This window comes from Stegastes partitus, unplaced genomic scaffold (assembly GCF_000690725.1).
Source record: "Stegastes partitus isolate 25-593 unplaced genomic scaffold, Stegastes_partitus-1.0.2 Scaffold1727, whole genome shotgun sequence".
Taxonomy (NCBI): Eukaryota; Metazoa; Chordata; class Actinopteri; family Pomacentridae; genus Stegastes; species Stegastes partitus.
The window spans coordinates 100,821-116,863 of record NW_007579458.1 but is presented as its reverse complement, the minus strand read 5'-3'; the positions used below and the strand labels follow the sequence as shown (position 1 = coordinate 116,863).

The 16,043-nt window shown below is 41.7% G+C and overlaps 1 protein-coding gene across 1 annotated transcript in view; it reads right to left on the bottom strand.

The window, feature by feature from the left end:
* srbd1 (S1 RNA binding domain 1) overlaps window positions 1–16,043 on the bottom strand; it is a 64,132-nt gene that overhangs the window by 22,799 nt on the left and 25,290 nt on the right. Inside the window, exons 15-16 of the mRNA XM_008301896.1 lie at window positions 5,410–5,501; window positions 1,570–1,652 (exon numbers count right to left, since the gene is read on the bottom strand). Coding sequence (XP_008300118.1) covers window positions 1,570–1,652; window positions 5,410–5,501 — 175 coding nt within the window. The remainder of the gene's footprint in view (window positions 1–1,569; window positions 1,653–5,409; window positions 5,502–16,043) is intronic.

Here is a 16,043-nt window from a genome sequence, read left to right as displayed (position 1 = left end):
GCTCCGTTCACTCTCAAATGTCCATTATTTTCCCCGTCACCTAGAAATCTCCCCATCATCCCTTTTTCCTTTGACTTTTGTCACCCTCTGCTGTCCTTTTGTAACCCCCCAACTCCTTCTCCTCTCCCTCACATTCAGAGCGGTTTTCCGCTGAGGCTCCTTCTCGACACTGTTGGATTCTCTTTCTTGTTAACACTGAAAAATCGGCCAACACTAACATATAAAAAGGCTTTTTACTCTCCCCAAATGTCAGCTGCTAAACGTTAAAAAACATTTTGACCTTGATGAAAGCTAAATAAATAATAACCGGCGTTTCTCTTAGCTACAGTATACGCTGCACAACACTGGCTTAGTGTGCAGGAGCAGAACTTTCCCTCAGTCCCTGTGAGGACTCATTGAACTTCTCACAGCTAAAACACTTTCAATTAATGTGTTAATTGAAAAATTGATGGACAACAATTGCGCAAAGATTTATCAAGCAAAAAAACCTAATCATTCAGTTTTTGGCTTTGGAAATTAGAAAAATAGTCAGATTTAGAGTCTACCTGTATCTTATTATTACCCAGTGATTAAACTGACTTGACATTTTCATCACAAACAGAATTTAACACTAATATCTAACACGTTACACCCTCTCCTACATCCCCTTCAGGTAATGTTTTGTAAATCAATATAATAAAATTTTAAACAAAATAACTTTTATCATCTGGATTCTGTCATTTTTTTGGTGAACTAATCAATACTGGTTCCATCGTGATTAGCTGGCAGTCCAATACCTTGACCTCATTGTATTTCTCTTTGTCATCCTCCGTCCTTCTTTGTTTTCTTTCTATTTCCATCCCCTCATGCTCTTTTCTCCGAGGACCTACCATACATGGAGAACAATACGGCTTTCATAGTTGATGCTAATAGTAGGCCGCGCTGAGCTAATGCTTATCTTGCCTTCCTCACACAATTACATACACACTCGAAACGCACAAAATCAACACTGAGCCAGCAGTTGCTTCATCTGCGCACACGCTGCAGCGCATATGGATGAAGAGCAGCGATCACACAAGCAAAAACAAATGTCCAAACATACGTCATGCCTGATGTCCATTAATTGAATTACTCATCCTTAGCATCATCTGTTGACACAGCCCTCAGCCAAGTTTATCTACTTCCCTGCTTGTCCCTCTTTTCTCAACCTGGTTGACTTTTTTTTTTTACCCCCTCATATGTGCTGTCCCATCTCCTGTTTCCTACATGCTTCCCGTCCCATTTCTGCTGTCTTGGTTTTGCCTTAAATGCAAAAGTCACACCTAAACTGTACAGGAAGTGAATAACTGAGTTAAAAAAAAGAGCCTGCAAACTGCTTAGGATGGAAAGATTATGCCAGTGGCTTGTAAGGACAAAGTATTAGGGGGTATGAAATGGGTAGGTTTTGATTTGTATAGGGCTTAGAGGCAAGGTGACAAGGAAACTGAAAAGACAAAAAAACAAAAGCGTACACGTGCATGATTGCATGCTTGCAGTTTTATGGCCAACAAGCAATTACAGCCGTCACCACAAATATGACAACACACTTACCTGGTATGTTCCAATGCCGATGTGTTTGGGATCTATCTTCACCAGCTCAGCCAGCGGATCTTGGACACGTCTTCCAATGGACACTGTCAACACACACACATGTGCACACACACACACACACACACACACACACACACACAAAGGGAGGAAGCACAAATGAGATCTTATGTCTCCTGAGATTCTGTGGTTTGTGTTTTTCATGAACTTGCTATGTGACACACAGTTATTGAATATGCAAATCAATATTATTTATAATTACTGAATATGCAAATCGTCTGCATATTACAGTGCTGGCCTGAGGGCAGGCCAAACCTAATTGTCATTCTGCCCCCCTCAATAATAATAATTAAAGCTGGCATTCACTTGGAGTCTCTGCACCTGTCATTTTGCTTCCTGATAGATGCTGGAACCACAAACCTTTAAACCCACACATTTATCCAGTCCACTGGCAAATGTAGCACACAAATAAACACACACATGAGGTATTGACCTTTAAGCGGGAGACTCTGCGAGGCTTTAGCCGGCTATTGCAGATGAAGTCAAATGTCTTTTCCGTGATTATGCTGGCAAGGCCCGGTGACAAGGAGAAAAATTACAAACAGCCTCATTCACATACACATGACATCACCGGCCAGCACGCACACAGAGAGGAGAGAGAGTAACACAACCAAACAACTGATCACTTTCACAGCCCTGCTAAAGACACGCTCTGCCAGCTCTGTGTGTTGACATCTCACACTGTCATTTATTTCTTATTTATCATTTTGCAAATCTGGAAAAATTACACTCCTGAAATTCTAATGGACTTCAAGAACTCACTTATCTGTGTATTTAATAGTTAGGGTTAGAATAAAATCCTATACACCTCAAATTTAGGCTTTGAAAACACAATGTGTTATAAATAAAATTACAGGACAGTTTGTGCCTTCCTTTGTCCTTCCTGTGCTGCTGTTTTCCACTGCTGCTGTACGTGTGCGCGCTATCTGCATGTTTAAATTTCAGTGCTCAGCGTGGATGTAGTTATGCTGCATGAGATGCATCAGATTTAGATCTTTGAAGCGGAACAGACAGACAAAGAGCGCGAGAAGGATGGGATGTAATAGAGGGAGTATGTCTGGAATCAATGGCTCTCCTCTCTCTCCTCTGGCTGCGGCAGGAGGTTGCTGCCTGAGATAATATTTAGACAGGGATGGAGTTTCAACCCTAGCCTTGCTCACCACCAAAACTCTCCAATACTCTTTCCATCTATCCTGTCTCTGACTCTCTTCCCCCCCTTTCTCTCTCTCTGATTTGTAAATTAAGTCCAGCAAGACTCTCCCCGACTTATTGAAAGTTTATGAGCCGAACACGGTGCTGCAAAGATGGGACGCAATGAAGAAAACAGCAAGAGAGGAAGGCCCTGTCCAGAGGCGGACGCATCGCTCAGGAGAACGGGAAGAATGTGACGTGCGGCATTCTGGTGAAAAAGTTTGGTCAAAATAGCTCGACTTTAAGGGAGAAGCTGCTCAGTCCTCAGATTGGAGGAGACGGTTGGTGCACAGAAATCAACAGAACAAAAACAAGACCCCCTGAAGAATGATTGAAATATTGCCTATCACCACTAGGTGTCCCTGATCGCCAACAATCAATGTAAGGTGCCTGTAACTCACAGCTTCCTACAGACCATATGTTACACGGCCACTTACACAGACAGAGGCAGGAACATGCATACCCACCCCCCCAAAAGGCAAAACAGACAGATAGACTGTTATCATAGTGCTGCGGCTCAGCACATTTCTCATGGCTTTCGATAGGGGTATAAATATGGCTCTCTGCAGCTCGCAGTGCTGCTGACCACAGGAAAGTAGTGAGGAATAATCCAGCCTTGCTTGATTTATGGCTTTTATAGAGGAAGTCTGCTGGAAACATTTGTTCTCCAAAACTGATTCTTTTTTATTCTGCTGTGTTTTCAATGATGTACTATGTGGAGTGAGTTAGGGAGAAGGAGCAAGGGAGGGGGAGAGGTAAGGAAAAGCAGCAGAGACACAGGAGAACCTGATAGCAATGCCAGAAATTCCCTGATAATGTGACAGCACTGTATGTTGCTGAAAAAATTAAAGCTTAAATCCATGAGGATAATTTCTGACTGCTCACACTGTAAACTAAGTTACGATTTGTAGGCGTGTGAGAAAAGAAAATTAGATGTTAAGGAACAGGTTGGAAATCACTGAAATATGACACTCGTTTGATTGCTTTGATTCTGAGATTCTCAAATAAACACTTTCAGACACGCACTTGTTTCAGCTAATCTGGCAGCAACTGAATGAGTCTGAGCTGCACCCAGTCGCATTAACGGATCAGTACGCACAAGCAACGGCACTTTACGTCGTGTGAAGTGATTTGGGGAAAACGTTCTCCAAATTTTAGCACCGATATTAGTCCCAAAACATCACAGGGAGCAAAAGAAAAAAAAAATCACTATACACCTTTCTCACTGACGTTCTTCTATTTTTTTCCTCTTATGCTGCTACCTGCTGTGCCTATAGAAATAAAACTACAGTAAATATGATGAGATAAGAGAAAATGCAGTGGCTAACCTCCCCACAAGAAGTTTGTTTCCTTCAGCTGCTAGGAACAATTTTACTCCACAGTTTATTAACTACCATCAGGCAGCAGAATCCATACGAGCGACTCCAAAGAAAGACGTCTGTGTGCATTTGTGCAGGTGGAGCAACAGTGGCCGTAACTTCATTAAGTACTTGTAGTTATAAATTATTCCCGACATGGAAGCAGGATCAGTTCAGGCCAGGATCCAACAGGAAGTCACACTGAGTGCTTTTCCTCACATTAGACTGGAGAGCTGTTACAGAATCACAGTTTGGTTGTTTTTAAGGAGTCTTTGCTTAGAGTTTATTAAATATCTGCAGCATCAGACAACAATAGGATCCATTTACAGCACTAACTTTAGTGAGTAGCTGTAATTTCGATTGGAAGTTCTTTTACTGACGGTACAGAAGTCATTAGATTATTAACACCCATAAACATCATTTTCAGTGCTTAGGAAATCAGAAATAAACTATTAGGTGTTTGGACAGTTTGATAAGCTGTGTTTTTATACATCACTTGGTGTATTGTCAAACTTCACGTGCATGTCAAATACTCTCTCTGGCACCGTGGTGGTTTTATCTGAATGAAGCCGTGAGGAACATCGATGGAAAAGTGATGCATGTCTGAATGACATTGTAATGGATTGATGAAGCCAATAGTGTCACATACTCCATATATGAAAAAGGGGTTATGCTTTTTCAAGCAATAATCAATCACTTGTTATAAAACACCCAGTGGTAGAGTGGAGCAGTACAACAGTAATCCATAAAATGTAAACTCTTTGTCTTGTGTTATGTACTTTAACCTAAACAATAAGAGCCACAATCGCTAAAGTTAAAAATCATTCAAAACAAGTGGCTGTGCTAATGAGCCAATTAATCAACTAGTCATTCAAATAATCTGGGAACTATTCTGATATTCATTTGTACATTTTTCTAGCTAAAAATGCAACTCGGGTTGAGGTTTCAACACTTTGGTTGGACATAGTAAACAATTTGAACAGGTCACCATGGGGTCAAGCGATTACTGTAATGCCCATTTTTAAAAAATATTTTCTGATATTTTATTGACAAACAATAAGAAAACTAAGCGATGACACTCATGATTGAGTTGCAGTCCAACAAACAGTGTCGTCCACAACACCAGTAGCCTGCCGTAGACGAGGGCCCATTAAAACACTACCAACAATATCACAAAGCTTTCTTCTTCTGTCAAATAACATCCAAAACAATCCAACTGGGCTGCCTGGCGTACCTGCACTTCTAAGGTTTGGGTCCAGGTCTGGCATCTCTTTGACGGCCTCAGGACTCACGCTGTAGATGGACGCTCCTGCCTCACTGGTTATACTGGGGGAAGAATGGAAACCACAAAAGTGAGACTGACACAAATAAAAAGAAGACACAGATGGTATATTATACATATATATCTGTGTGTGTGTGTGTGTGTGTGTCTGTAACAACATACAGGCTGACCAGTGAGAGGTAGGAGGTGAGGACCAGAGGACAGACGGGTGCAAAGGGAGTGAATTAGGAAGTGAGGGGGGGGACAGGAAAAAACACACGGTAAGGCTGTTATTACTGCTTGAAAGACATAATGGTCGTGCTATTAAAGAAAATCGCCACTGCGCTGCCTTGCACCTTAAATAATATACCCAGCAACTTCTTAAGGCAGTTCCTCATTTGACTCTAGTTGCCCCTTTTGTAGCCATCACTGACATTATGGTCAAAATTGGCTCATAACAAGGAGCCCTGCCTAAACATTAACGGTACAATTACAATCTTTTCAGACGCCCCCCTCCAGGCTTTCGGACGCTTGACACAGCAAGCGTAAAGAAAACGACATGCAACACAAATGTATGCGTGAGCCACTGGCTTATTACAACTATGAATACTTAGCATGTTCAGAACAGGTCATTCAGAGAATCACAGAACTGACTGATATAATTTGCCCACAGTGTGAATCCTCCTTTCTCTGCATGCATGGTTTAGAGTACGACCACTTTTTCACAATGAACTTACAGACGCTTTGATAAAAGACAGTCAGATTGGTAAAGTAGAGCACAGCAAGAACACAGCCGCGTTTAGGCCAATTTATGTGACACTACTGCCATCTAGAGGTTATTAGAGAGCACTTCTATCTGTCAGTATCTGCATTACTGGCACAAGTTTAATGATGGTTATTCACAAACTGTGATGTTTTTGTTGCTACTCTGATTACTGCTCGATCAGATATAAGTCTGTCATGAGCTTGAACTGCCTCTGGTTTACAACATTATTACATTTTTTATTGTTTACATCTTCCATGCTACATCATTTGCTTATTTAGACATTATATTTAAAATATATTAAAAACATTACCATGAATACGGTTATGAAAAATTGACAGATTGAAAAGTACAGTTGGGGTGCATTTTTATTGTCGATTAATCCGTTGATCACCTTCTTATTTACTGTTTACGGTCTATGAAATGTCAGACAATTCTGACAAATGTCAATTAGTGTTTCAGAAAACTCAAGTTGTCTTGTTTTGTCCATAACTCAAGAGATATTTAGTTCACAACCACAGGGAAGTAAAGAACTCAGAAATCATTAATTAAACAATAAAGCAGCTAGAATCAGAGGATTTAGATTTTGTTCCTAAAAAAAGAAGAAGAAAAAAGACTCAGACTTACTAACCAATTATCAAAATAGATAGGTATTAATTTAATAGTTGACATTTGATAATATAATTAGATTTAAACTGTTTTCTAATTTATTACTCTGGTTTAGGCAAGTTTACGTCTTCTTGTCACAGTACTTTTTATTTACATAGTACTTTTATACTTGTCTTTTGCATTAGAATTTATTTTTTATTTAGATTTCTATATTTATTGCTTGTCTTGTACCACAGTTTCATTCACCATGTCAAATTCCTTGTGTGTGCAACCTCACTTGGTAACAAAAAGCTTTATTTATTCTGTATTCTAATTGTTCAATACATCACTGCAGCTCTGTTCTATTCTACAATATTTTCAGGCAAATTCCGAAATGTTTAACATAACTATCCAGTAAACAAACAGCCGAAACCGACGTCAGCATTTCTGTATTATTGGCATTTTTCACACTGATTCTACGTGACAACGAATGAAACCGTTTCTCATGTTAATGTATTCGGTCTAAAAGAGGCTGCTTATCATCCATCACCACACAGAGCGACGCTGGTACAACAAAGCCACTGATACCTATGGAAGTGCTGCGGACACACAACTGAACCTGTCATGTTCTTTAGTCCTTCTGTTCTCTCGGCTGGATGGAGAGACGGTCGGAGGAAGAAAGAAGGGGGAGTTTCCTCGGGGCGAACCGGTATGACAAGGGGGTCAGCACCTCCCCTATGTCCAATAGTGTGGCCTTCTGTGGCACACACACACACAAACACACACACTATCCCAGAGGCCTGGATTGGCCACAACAACCTTGCCAATTATAAGTGTCTTGTTAATGAGGAGTGGCAGAGGCCTTCTGATGGGAATCACATTTAAATGAACTTGTCCGTCCTCCCTCCCTCCCTCCTCTGATTTCTCTCTCCCATCGTCTCTATTCATCCCTTCCTCCGCCCCACTGTTCTTTTTGTCAGCTCCCTGTCCATCGCCCTGACAGCTGACATATCGCCATGGTGACGCTGCTAACGAGCACTGGCACATGACCTTCACGGAGGTCGAAGCAAAGCTGGTCATTAACCTGACACACACACACACACACACACACACACACACACACGGTCTCATGCACAAACACACAAGCACCCAAAGAACCACACAGAAGATATATCAGTTCTTATATTACACAAAAAAACTGTCCATTCTGCTCAAATCACACAGCTCCTCCTGATCCAACAGAGTATGCACAACCAAGGCTGTCAATTAATGAAGAACTAAACAACACACAACGCCCGACCGCCTTCTCTACACCTATTCAGAGGCTGTAGGACGACGGGGGTCAAATAGTGGCAGCACCTTAGCTAGCTCGGAAAGGAGAGATGAAGTGGACAAAAGTAAAAAGTGAAAAAGGATATCACTGAGAACAGAAAGCGTGGCCACCAGCCCCTATCACGTCCAACTTAATTAAGGCTGCTGCTGGGGCATCTGGGTAACGGCACTGTCATGGATACAGCTCTGAGCCCTCATCGCCATAGCGTCCATGACTGTGGCGAGGGCATCGCCCTGGCAGCCAGCAGAAGGTCGTCCGTGGTTGGACGGTCGATGCGGACAGAAACACACACACATGTGAAGATACAAAGTCAGTGGTCGCCTCTTGGTGTAAAGCGATGACTTGTGGCCCTGTAGGGTTACCATTTATTCACACGTTCGTTTGCTCTCTTAATTGAACACACACACATACAAACACAGGGCCGCCTTTAGTCCTGTCCCTTCCTGGGGCAAAGTCAAAAACTAGCTCCTCCGATCTGTTCCCCTACTGGTTGTGTTTAAGACGCACCCTCGGGCTTGACACACACACACACACACACATCATGACCAGCCCCCCGATGCCCCTCAAGAAATCCAGCATTGGAAGAGATGGATACACACTTTGATACCTCATTACTGCCTGATGGCTCACACAGCCCGGATCTAAATTACAAGCAGCTCATCAGATCAGTCAGAAAAAAGTACGGGTGATAATATCATCAAGTACTCTGATACAAAGGACAGAAACGTTGGAGGGAGGGTTACGGGGGGACACAGAGTGAGCAGAGTCAGAATTTGATTAAAAGAAATGTTTTAAGTGTATGACGTAACATATGTTAATACTGCAGAGCAAATCAGTCGTAGCACAGGGGAAGTGGCAGTGACTTCATTAGCTCTTGTTAAGTTAAAATACACAGATGTGACTAGCTTTTTTTTTTTTTTACTTGCAGGTGAACAGTGTAGGTTGAAAAAGAATGATTTTGTTTGATAAAATTGGTGTATTTCGAACTATTCTAGCACACGGACATTGGCAACACGTGAAGATGTCAGTCAAAAAGAAAAAACTTTTAGCTTGACGTCATACAGACTGAAGCAACTGCATCAAAAATGTTCAGCTGAATAAATACTAACACACTGTATTGGTTGATTACAGTAATGGTTGTTAAAACTTTAAGAACAATGACACTGTTGTAATACCACATTATAGGAATAATATTCACAACTGATTTGGCTAAGCCACAATTTCCATTCAGTCTCTAGTAGGTGGAGTTCCTTCAGAATAAAGAGAAGAATCCCTAAACGTAAATAGTTTAGTTACAAAGACTGTAAAAGCTGCACAATTAAATTAAAAAATTTTTAGTACATTTTTAAATAGTTCAGAATGAGAAATTATACAGTTATTATACCACACGGAAAAAGGTACTTCGTGTTACTTCTACTGGAGCATTGTCATTCGTAGGTTTGCATGAATATTGAAAGAACTTTGTAGCAAGTGTGCCCATAAAGTAAGGACTTAATGGTGACTGGACACTTGGTGATTGGCTGTACCTGTTTTAACATTAGTTCATGCATGAAAGAGCTCACACATTGTTCAGAGTTGACCATAAGTCGAGAGGAGCTTGAAGTGGAGTTATCTGTCAACATGAGCAGTAAAGAGGGAACCACACAACTGACAAAGTTAATAATGATGCTAAAAATGGCAGCTGGCCTGCAGAAATCAACATTTGGGCAAATTCTGAGAAACAACAATGCGCACAAAAACACTATAAAATGACAATCAGGTAGACGATGAGCCAAAGCTGAACGCCTCGTCTGTCAAACATGGTTGTGCTTCGGTTATGGCTCAGGTGTGTATGGCTGCCAGTGAAAGTGGCCCACTGGCATTTACAGATGATTTCAAAGCTGAAAGAAGCAACAGGATGAATGCAGAGTTATAGAGATGAATGCATCAAAACTGATTGTGTCCATCCTTAACACACAGCCAAAGCTTCAAAAGGTCTTTTCAGAATCAAGAGGTCAAAACATTTTTGATGGACAAAGTCAGTCAGTTGATCTCAGCCTGATTGAGCGGCGTTCAAGACCAGAGTAAAAACAGAGACCATGAAACAAGCAAGAGGTGCTGCAGGAAGTCCTGAGAAAGCATCACCAGGGACAAAACAAAGCATCTGCTGATGTCTGCGTGACTCCAGGCAGTCACTGACTGTAAAGAACTATCCACAGAGCACTACAGGGCTTTCTCTGCTACAGAAGTATTTCTATGTAGATGCAAAGCTACACAAATTAAAGCTGAGACTTTATTATCCTCATGTTGAAGAAAAGAGCCCGAGGAACAAAACTGTGCAACTGTCCACCCGCTTACAGTCTGGACTGCAGATCCTATTATTGCTCAATCTCTCCAACAACTCTGTTTGTTTTTAAAATATTGGATTAGTTTTTTAGTGCCCTAGAAGGAGCTGCAACGTCAGATATTACCAACCAAAATATACAGAAAGCAGACGCACACAGACACACAAACACACACTAAGTTTCTCTGTCCCGCTGCTCAAACAGCTTGGCTCCATTGTTCAGTCAGCTGCAAAGCTTGACCTCAGGGACACAAATTGAGGGATGCACCATCTCTCTCTCTCTCTCTCTCCTTCATTCACTCACTCTCTCTCACACACACAGACACACACACACAAAGACACACACACACAAAGACACACACACACACGTCGAGTCTAAAGACGATGACATTTTTCACAGAGAAAAGCGTCCAAATGGCAGGTGTCAGGGGCCGTCAGTCTCTTTCTAGGCGCTAGAAGGCAGGCAGGCAAACACACACACACACACACACACACACACATACACACACACATACACACACAAACTCCAACTGCCAGTGTGAGGCACGTCTGAAAAGAGCAAAACCTCACAGACACTCATGTCAATCTGGTCGCAGGAAAGGCCTGCACTGCAGCATGCAAACACACACATGCGCACACACACACACACACACACACACCCCAAATGACAAACACACACATTGCATGTCACACAGACTCATCACACATGTTTGTCACACGCAAGCCCGTCCCAGGGAACACTGTACGCCTGAGGGAGGATGGCGGGTGAAAGGAGGAGGACTGAGGCTGACCACCAGTGAGGCATGGTGGGAGCAGAGCGGGGCTGTGGGTGATAGGGATGAGACTGGCAGATACTCGCCGAGCACCACCTGCAAATGCCAAGTCCTCGGCCCAACAGCCCAACAGCCCAACAGCCCAACAGCCCAACAGCCCAAACAGCCCAAACAGCCCAAACAGCCCGTCTTTATCCATGCCAAGCCTCGCACACGAGTACATATATACATTTTTCAAAGTTCAGTGCATAAGCTGTTGCTCCATCTGCTGCAAAGCTGAATGTCTATCCTGTAACTTTTCCATTTGAATTATATCTCTGACCATGACAGTAATAAACAAAGCAAAACATCTCAAAGAGCTCCTGGTGGATTTAAGGAGGAAAGGTTTGCATCTAAAACGAAGGTCAAACAAGGTAAAAAAGAAAAATCTGTGACAGAAGCACAGGAGGTGGGCACAGATCTCATAAGCAAGCAAGAGCGTAGAGCCAAACACTAGAGATGGACCAAGAAAGAGATTTTAAGACTTCTTGGAAGCCACAACTCAAAGTAGGAATGCATCCCAGGTTTTCTTCCATCTCCCACCTTAAATTAACCGGTGAGCCATTACATGTCAGTCAATAAGCTGAATCACTTTTTGTTTTATTGCAATTCTGTGTAAACTCATTGAGGGATACCCAGTCCCTCATCCATCCCTCAAACTTCTCATGTTTCATTCTTCATTTTTAGTTTCCCACCTGATAGAAAAAACACTATGGTTTTAACAAATTAGAGCTTAGAATGTGCCCATTTTTACACTTAGTACTGATTCCACTTCTCTTTGAATAAATTCTTACTTCAGATATAAGCATCTCACTTTGTGATTTTAAAAGTGGTCAAAAAACTAAGACTAAAGAGGTTTATCCATCCTAAAATATATGTCCATAATTTCTCCTTTTCTACTTTAACAATTGGATACAGATCTATATTTTTGTTGCTGAATTATGGACATCTTCAGCGATATGTCTTTTCCTCAAATAAGCATGCTAAGTGGGAGCATTTTTCTACCTTAACAGACTAAAGATCGTGTAATTTTGCCACATATTCATCCATTCATACACTTGAGGTTCAGAGTCTTGCTTACTTGCCCTTACACATTTCTGCTCCTTAATGTTTACACTAATTAAACATTCCCACCACTTTTCTAACTCCAATGACATAACCTTCTCGTCTACCCATGGGTTCACTCTCCTCCTCTGAAATGAAGATGCACCCCACAGCCGGTTTGAGGTCTTTGCGTGCCTCCGAGTCCGTCCGTCCCTCTGCACCAACTCCGAGCCACCCTTCAAACCCACAGTGAGGCCCAAGTCCCTGGATCTCACTCAGTCATCGCTGGTCCTGCCACTGTATGTTCATCACTCACTCAGCCTGGCCCTGGGAGCATGCCTGGACACAGGACATGACAGGGGATACACACCGCCGCACCCACACACAGTCATAAATACAGTCTCCGCCACTGTCCTCCAGGTCCATCAGCTGGCCAGTAATAATGATCTCATCCCAACAGGAGGGAGCTACAGGGCAAGACAGTCAAGGACTTATTGTAAGCATGTCTGTGTGTGTGTGTCAGTGCAGACGGACACTCGTAGCTGTGTGAGTGTGTTTTCTGCTGCAACTGCTCGTAGTGCTCTCAGACACCTCTCAAGTATGAAGCAATCACGGAAAAAACAATGACTACTACTAGAAAGAGACACGACCTACTCGTCTTAGCAACTGTGTAGAACAAGATCAGGCAAACATGTAGATACAAGTTGAAAGTTAGCCTAAAGAAACTGAAGCAAAGAATAATCATATGGCCAAAGTAGCTCATTTACAACAACAAATTGTTAGAAAACTGACTGCGTTTCATCCGGTTTGTTATTTAAGATGATCTAAAACATTGTAATTCACTCAAGGTAAACAGAGCTGGTGGTAGAACTTCTGATTTTGAGGCCCTCGAGGATCTGACCGTGTGTTTATGAGAAAGAGTAAGAGGGTCGGTCATCTCACTGCCTTCAGGAGAGACGGAGCAAGTGGTCAAGAAATTGGATGTCATTTTTGTTTGCCTTTAGCTGTAATACTAGTGTGTGTGTGTGTGTGTGTGTGTGTGTGTGTGTGTGTGTGTATCATCACCATTGCCCAGAGATCTCCCTAACCTTAGCCCACATATTCTTGCCCTCTGATATCATTAGCGTCAGTTTGTTACGGCCAAAAGCTGTCAACTTGTCATCCTCTGTGCACACAGCCTGAAACAAACATAACGAAATACCAAAATATATCGGTTTAATCCCAACGCTGTAAAAGCCAGAAGTGTTTAAGTGTTGTTGAACAATGCCTCAGCGAAGTCAGGATAAAGTCAAAAACAAGACATGATGATGATTTGTACAACTCAGTCCAAGTCAACAGAAGGACTCGTCTCAGCCACAGACCAACAAACATTTAAGTTTTTACTGTCACACTTTTCCAAAATCAAAAAACTGAATAAACATGTATTTTGCAGGTCAGATATTTTTAATCATTATAAGCAACTCATGTTGCAGGGTTAGAGGTAGCAGATATGCAAGGTTTTTCCTGCATAGACCAGTTTTCTGCAACCACGAAAGAGGTTTACATACGCACCAAAGATTCACCAGTGCCAAAATGATACTAAAATTTAAAGGTTAAAATAGCGATTACAATTTTAAACTAGTTGTGTTCACTGGGATTTCATTTACTCAAGCATAATAGATTTTTCTTTATCAAGAAGCAACAGGAAACTGCACACATTTTTTTCAAACTGTGTAACAAAGACATGGAAATCCAAAGCAGAAGAGCTGTTTTATGTGCTCGAGCTGCATATTAGATTCTCTGTTTATCTATTCGTGTTCATTTATTGATCTGTGCACGGTTCTCACTGTCACTGATGTGACATAAACACATTAGGCTATCTTGATACCTTTATATATGTTTTAAAAATGTAAATAATGTGGTTAAATTCAGCCTTTTTGTTCTTGGTAATTATGAAAAATAGTTTTTGAAAATATAATGTCAATAATCATCATATTGACAGAAATTAGACATTTTATCGTGATATAATTTTCAGCTATACCGCCCAGCCTTAACCTCTATACCTTTATAAATAGGCGAAAGTGGTTGAAGTCAAAGGAAGTTGCTTAAATTCAAAACAAAGCACAAAACTCTACCAGCTTTTATAAAACAGATATACAGCTTTATACTGTGATAAACTGACTCACTGCCTTTACTGTATGCAGACTGATCATGCTTACTGTCATGTGTACTCAGCCCCCAAAGGCTCATTCTGAGTCATGAAAAACCCTGATGTCGTTTGTATAAACTGGAAAAGCTTTAACAACAGATCAGTGATAACCCAACTCACTTGCATGTTATGTGGAAAGTTATTTATAAAGATGGCAGTAAAGAAAACAACACCAACGTCAGGCTGATCTGTGCTGCTAGAATCAGCACAAGAGCTCCATGTTGTGTGTCGCCGGATGAGGACTCACTGTGGTATCTGTGTGTTTGTGTGCCTTCCCTACCAATTAGCTCCCTTTACACAAATACAGCAACACCACCTGACGAGGGTGACACAGACCACTGCGTGTCACCGAGCAAAACAATGCGCTGCAAACCACCGACACACACACACACACACACATTCCCACACAAGCACTGTCTGAGCGATGCTGAGCTCTCCTATGAGCTCTGACAAAGCCTGCATGCCCCGTCAGTGTTAAAGCACGACGACAGCCAAGGTCATGCAGCAGCGGCCCATCAAGGAGCCACAAAGTAAGATACATACAACAGTGAGCAGGTATTAATGACGACACACAGGCGAGTAGCACAGACGGTATTTGCACATTAACACACATTCCTCACAGGTTGAAACCACCAACAATCTTACAAATTGAAGTCCAGCGGGAGGGCTTTAAATTACTGGGGCACAGCTGTATGGCAAATAACCTAATGTGCATCGGGCGAGGGTCATCACAGGCACAGACAAACCTTGTCAGCTTAATAATACCTCATGCGGTACAACGTCCTGCAGGATGCTGCTCATTCACAGAGGCATTGTTCAAGCTTAATCATGTACGGTTACTGTGCTGTACATCTAATACCCGGGTTGGAGAGACAAGTCAGGTGATTTATTCGTCACTTAGAAAAGAAAGCAGATAAAGGAGGAAAGAGACAACAGCTGCCACACTGGTCACACTCACAATCTAAACGGTAAAGGCAATGAAATACCTTTTGACTAAGAGTGGCCATGCAAAATGCTTTGATTACATTACTAGTATTCCTTGATTAACACTGAATTATCTATTGGTTTTCACGTGTTTCTCTCCTATCTGAAAGTGTAATTTGAGAATAATATTCACTGACACAACAGCGCAGATTTAATTAACTCATCAGGACAGCCAGGTTCACTGAATATCTTTACAAAAATCCACACAACTACATTTGAGAGAAACAATGATTGAACCCAATCCTGTGCTTTAATGATCTGTATTGTTCAAATCCAAGGCAAACATCCAGATCCCACACAATTAGTGCAGTGTATCGTTTAACCTTGTTCATTAAAAAGCCTTGTATTTCCACACTAATAGCGGGAACCTGTAATAAATACTCCTGAGGTCGAACACTCTGGAGTGAGCTATCATGTCAGTGAGCTGAAACAATCAGTCAGTCAACAGAATATTAATCACCAACCATTTGAATACATTTTGCTTCCCTCTGTTGAACTTTTGGGTTTTAAACTAATTGTTAAGGGGCTATTTCACGAGTTATTATTCTATAAAGTTAACAATTATTGAAGTA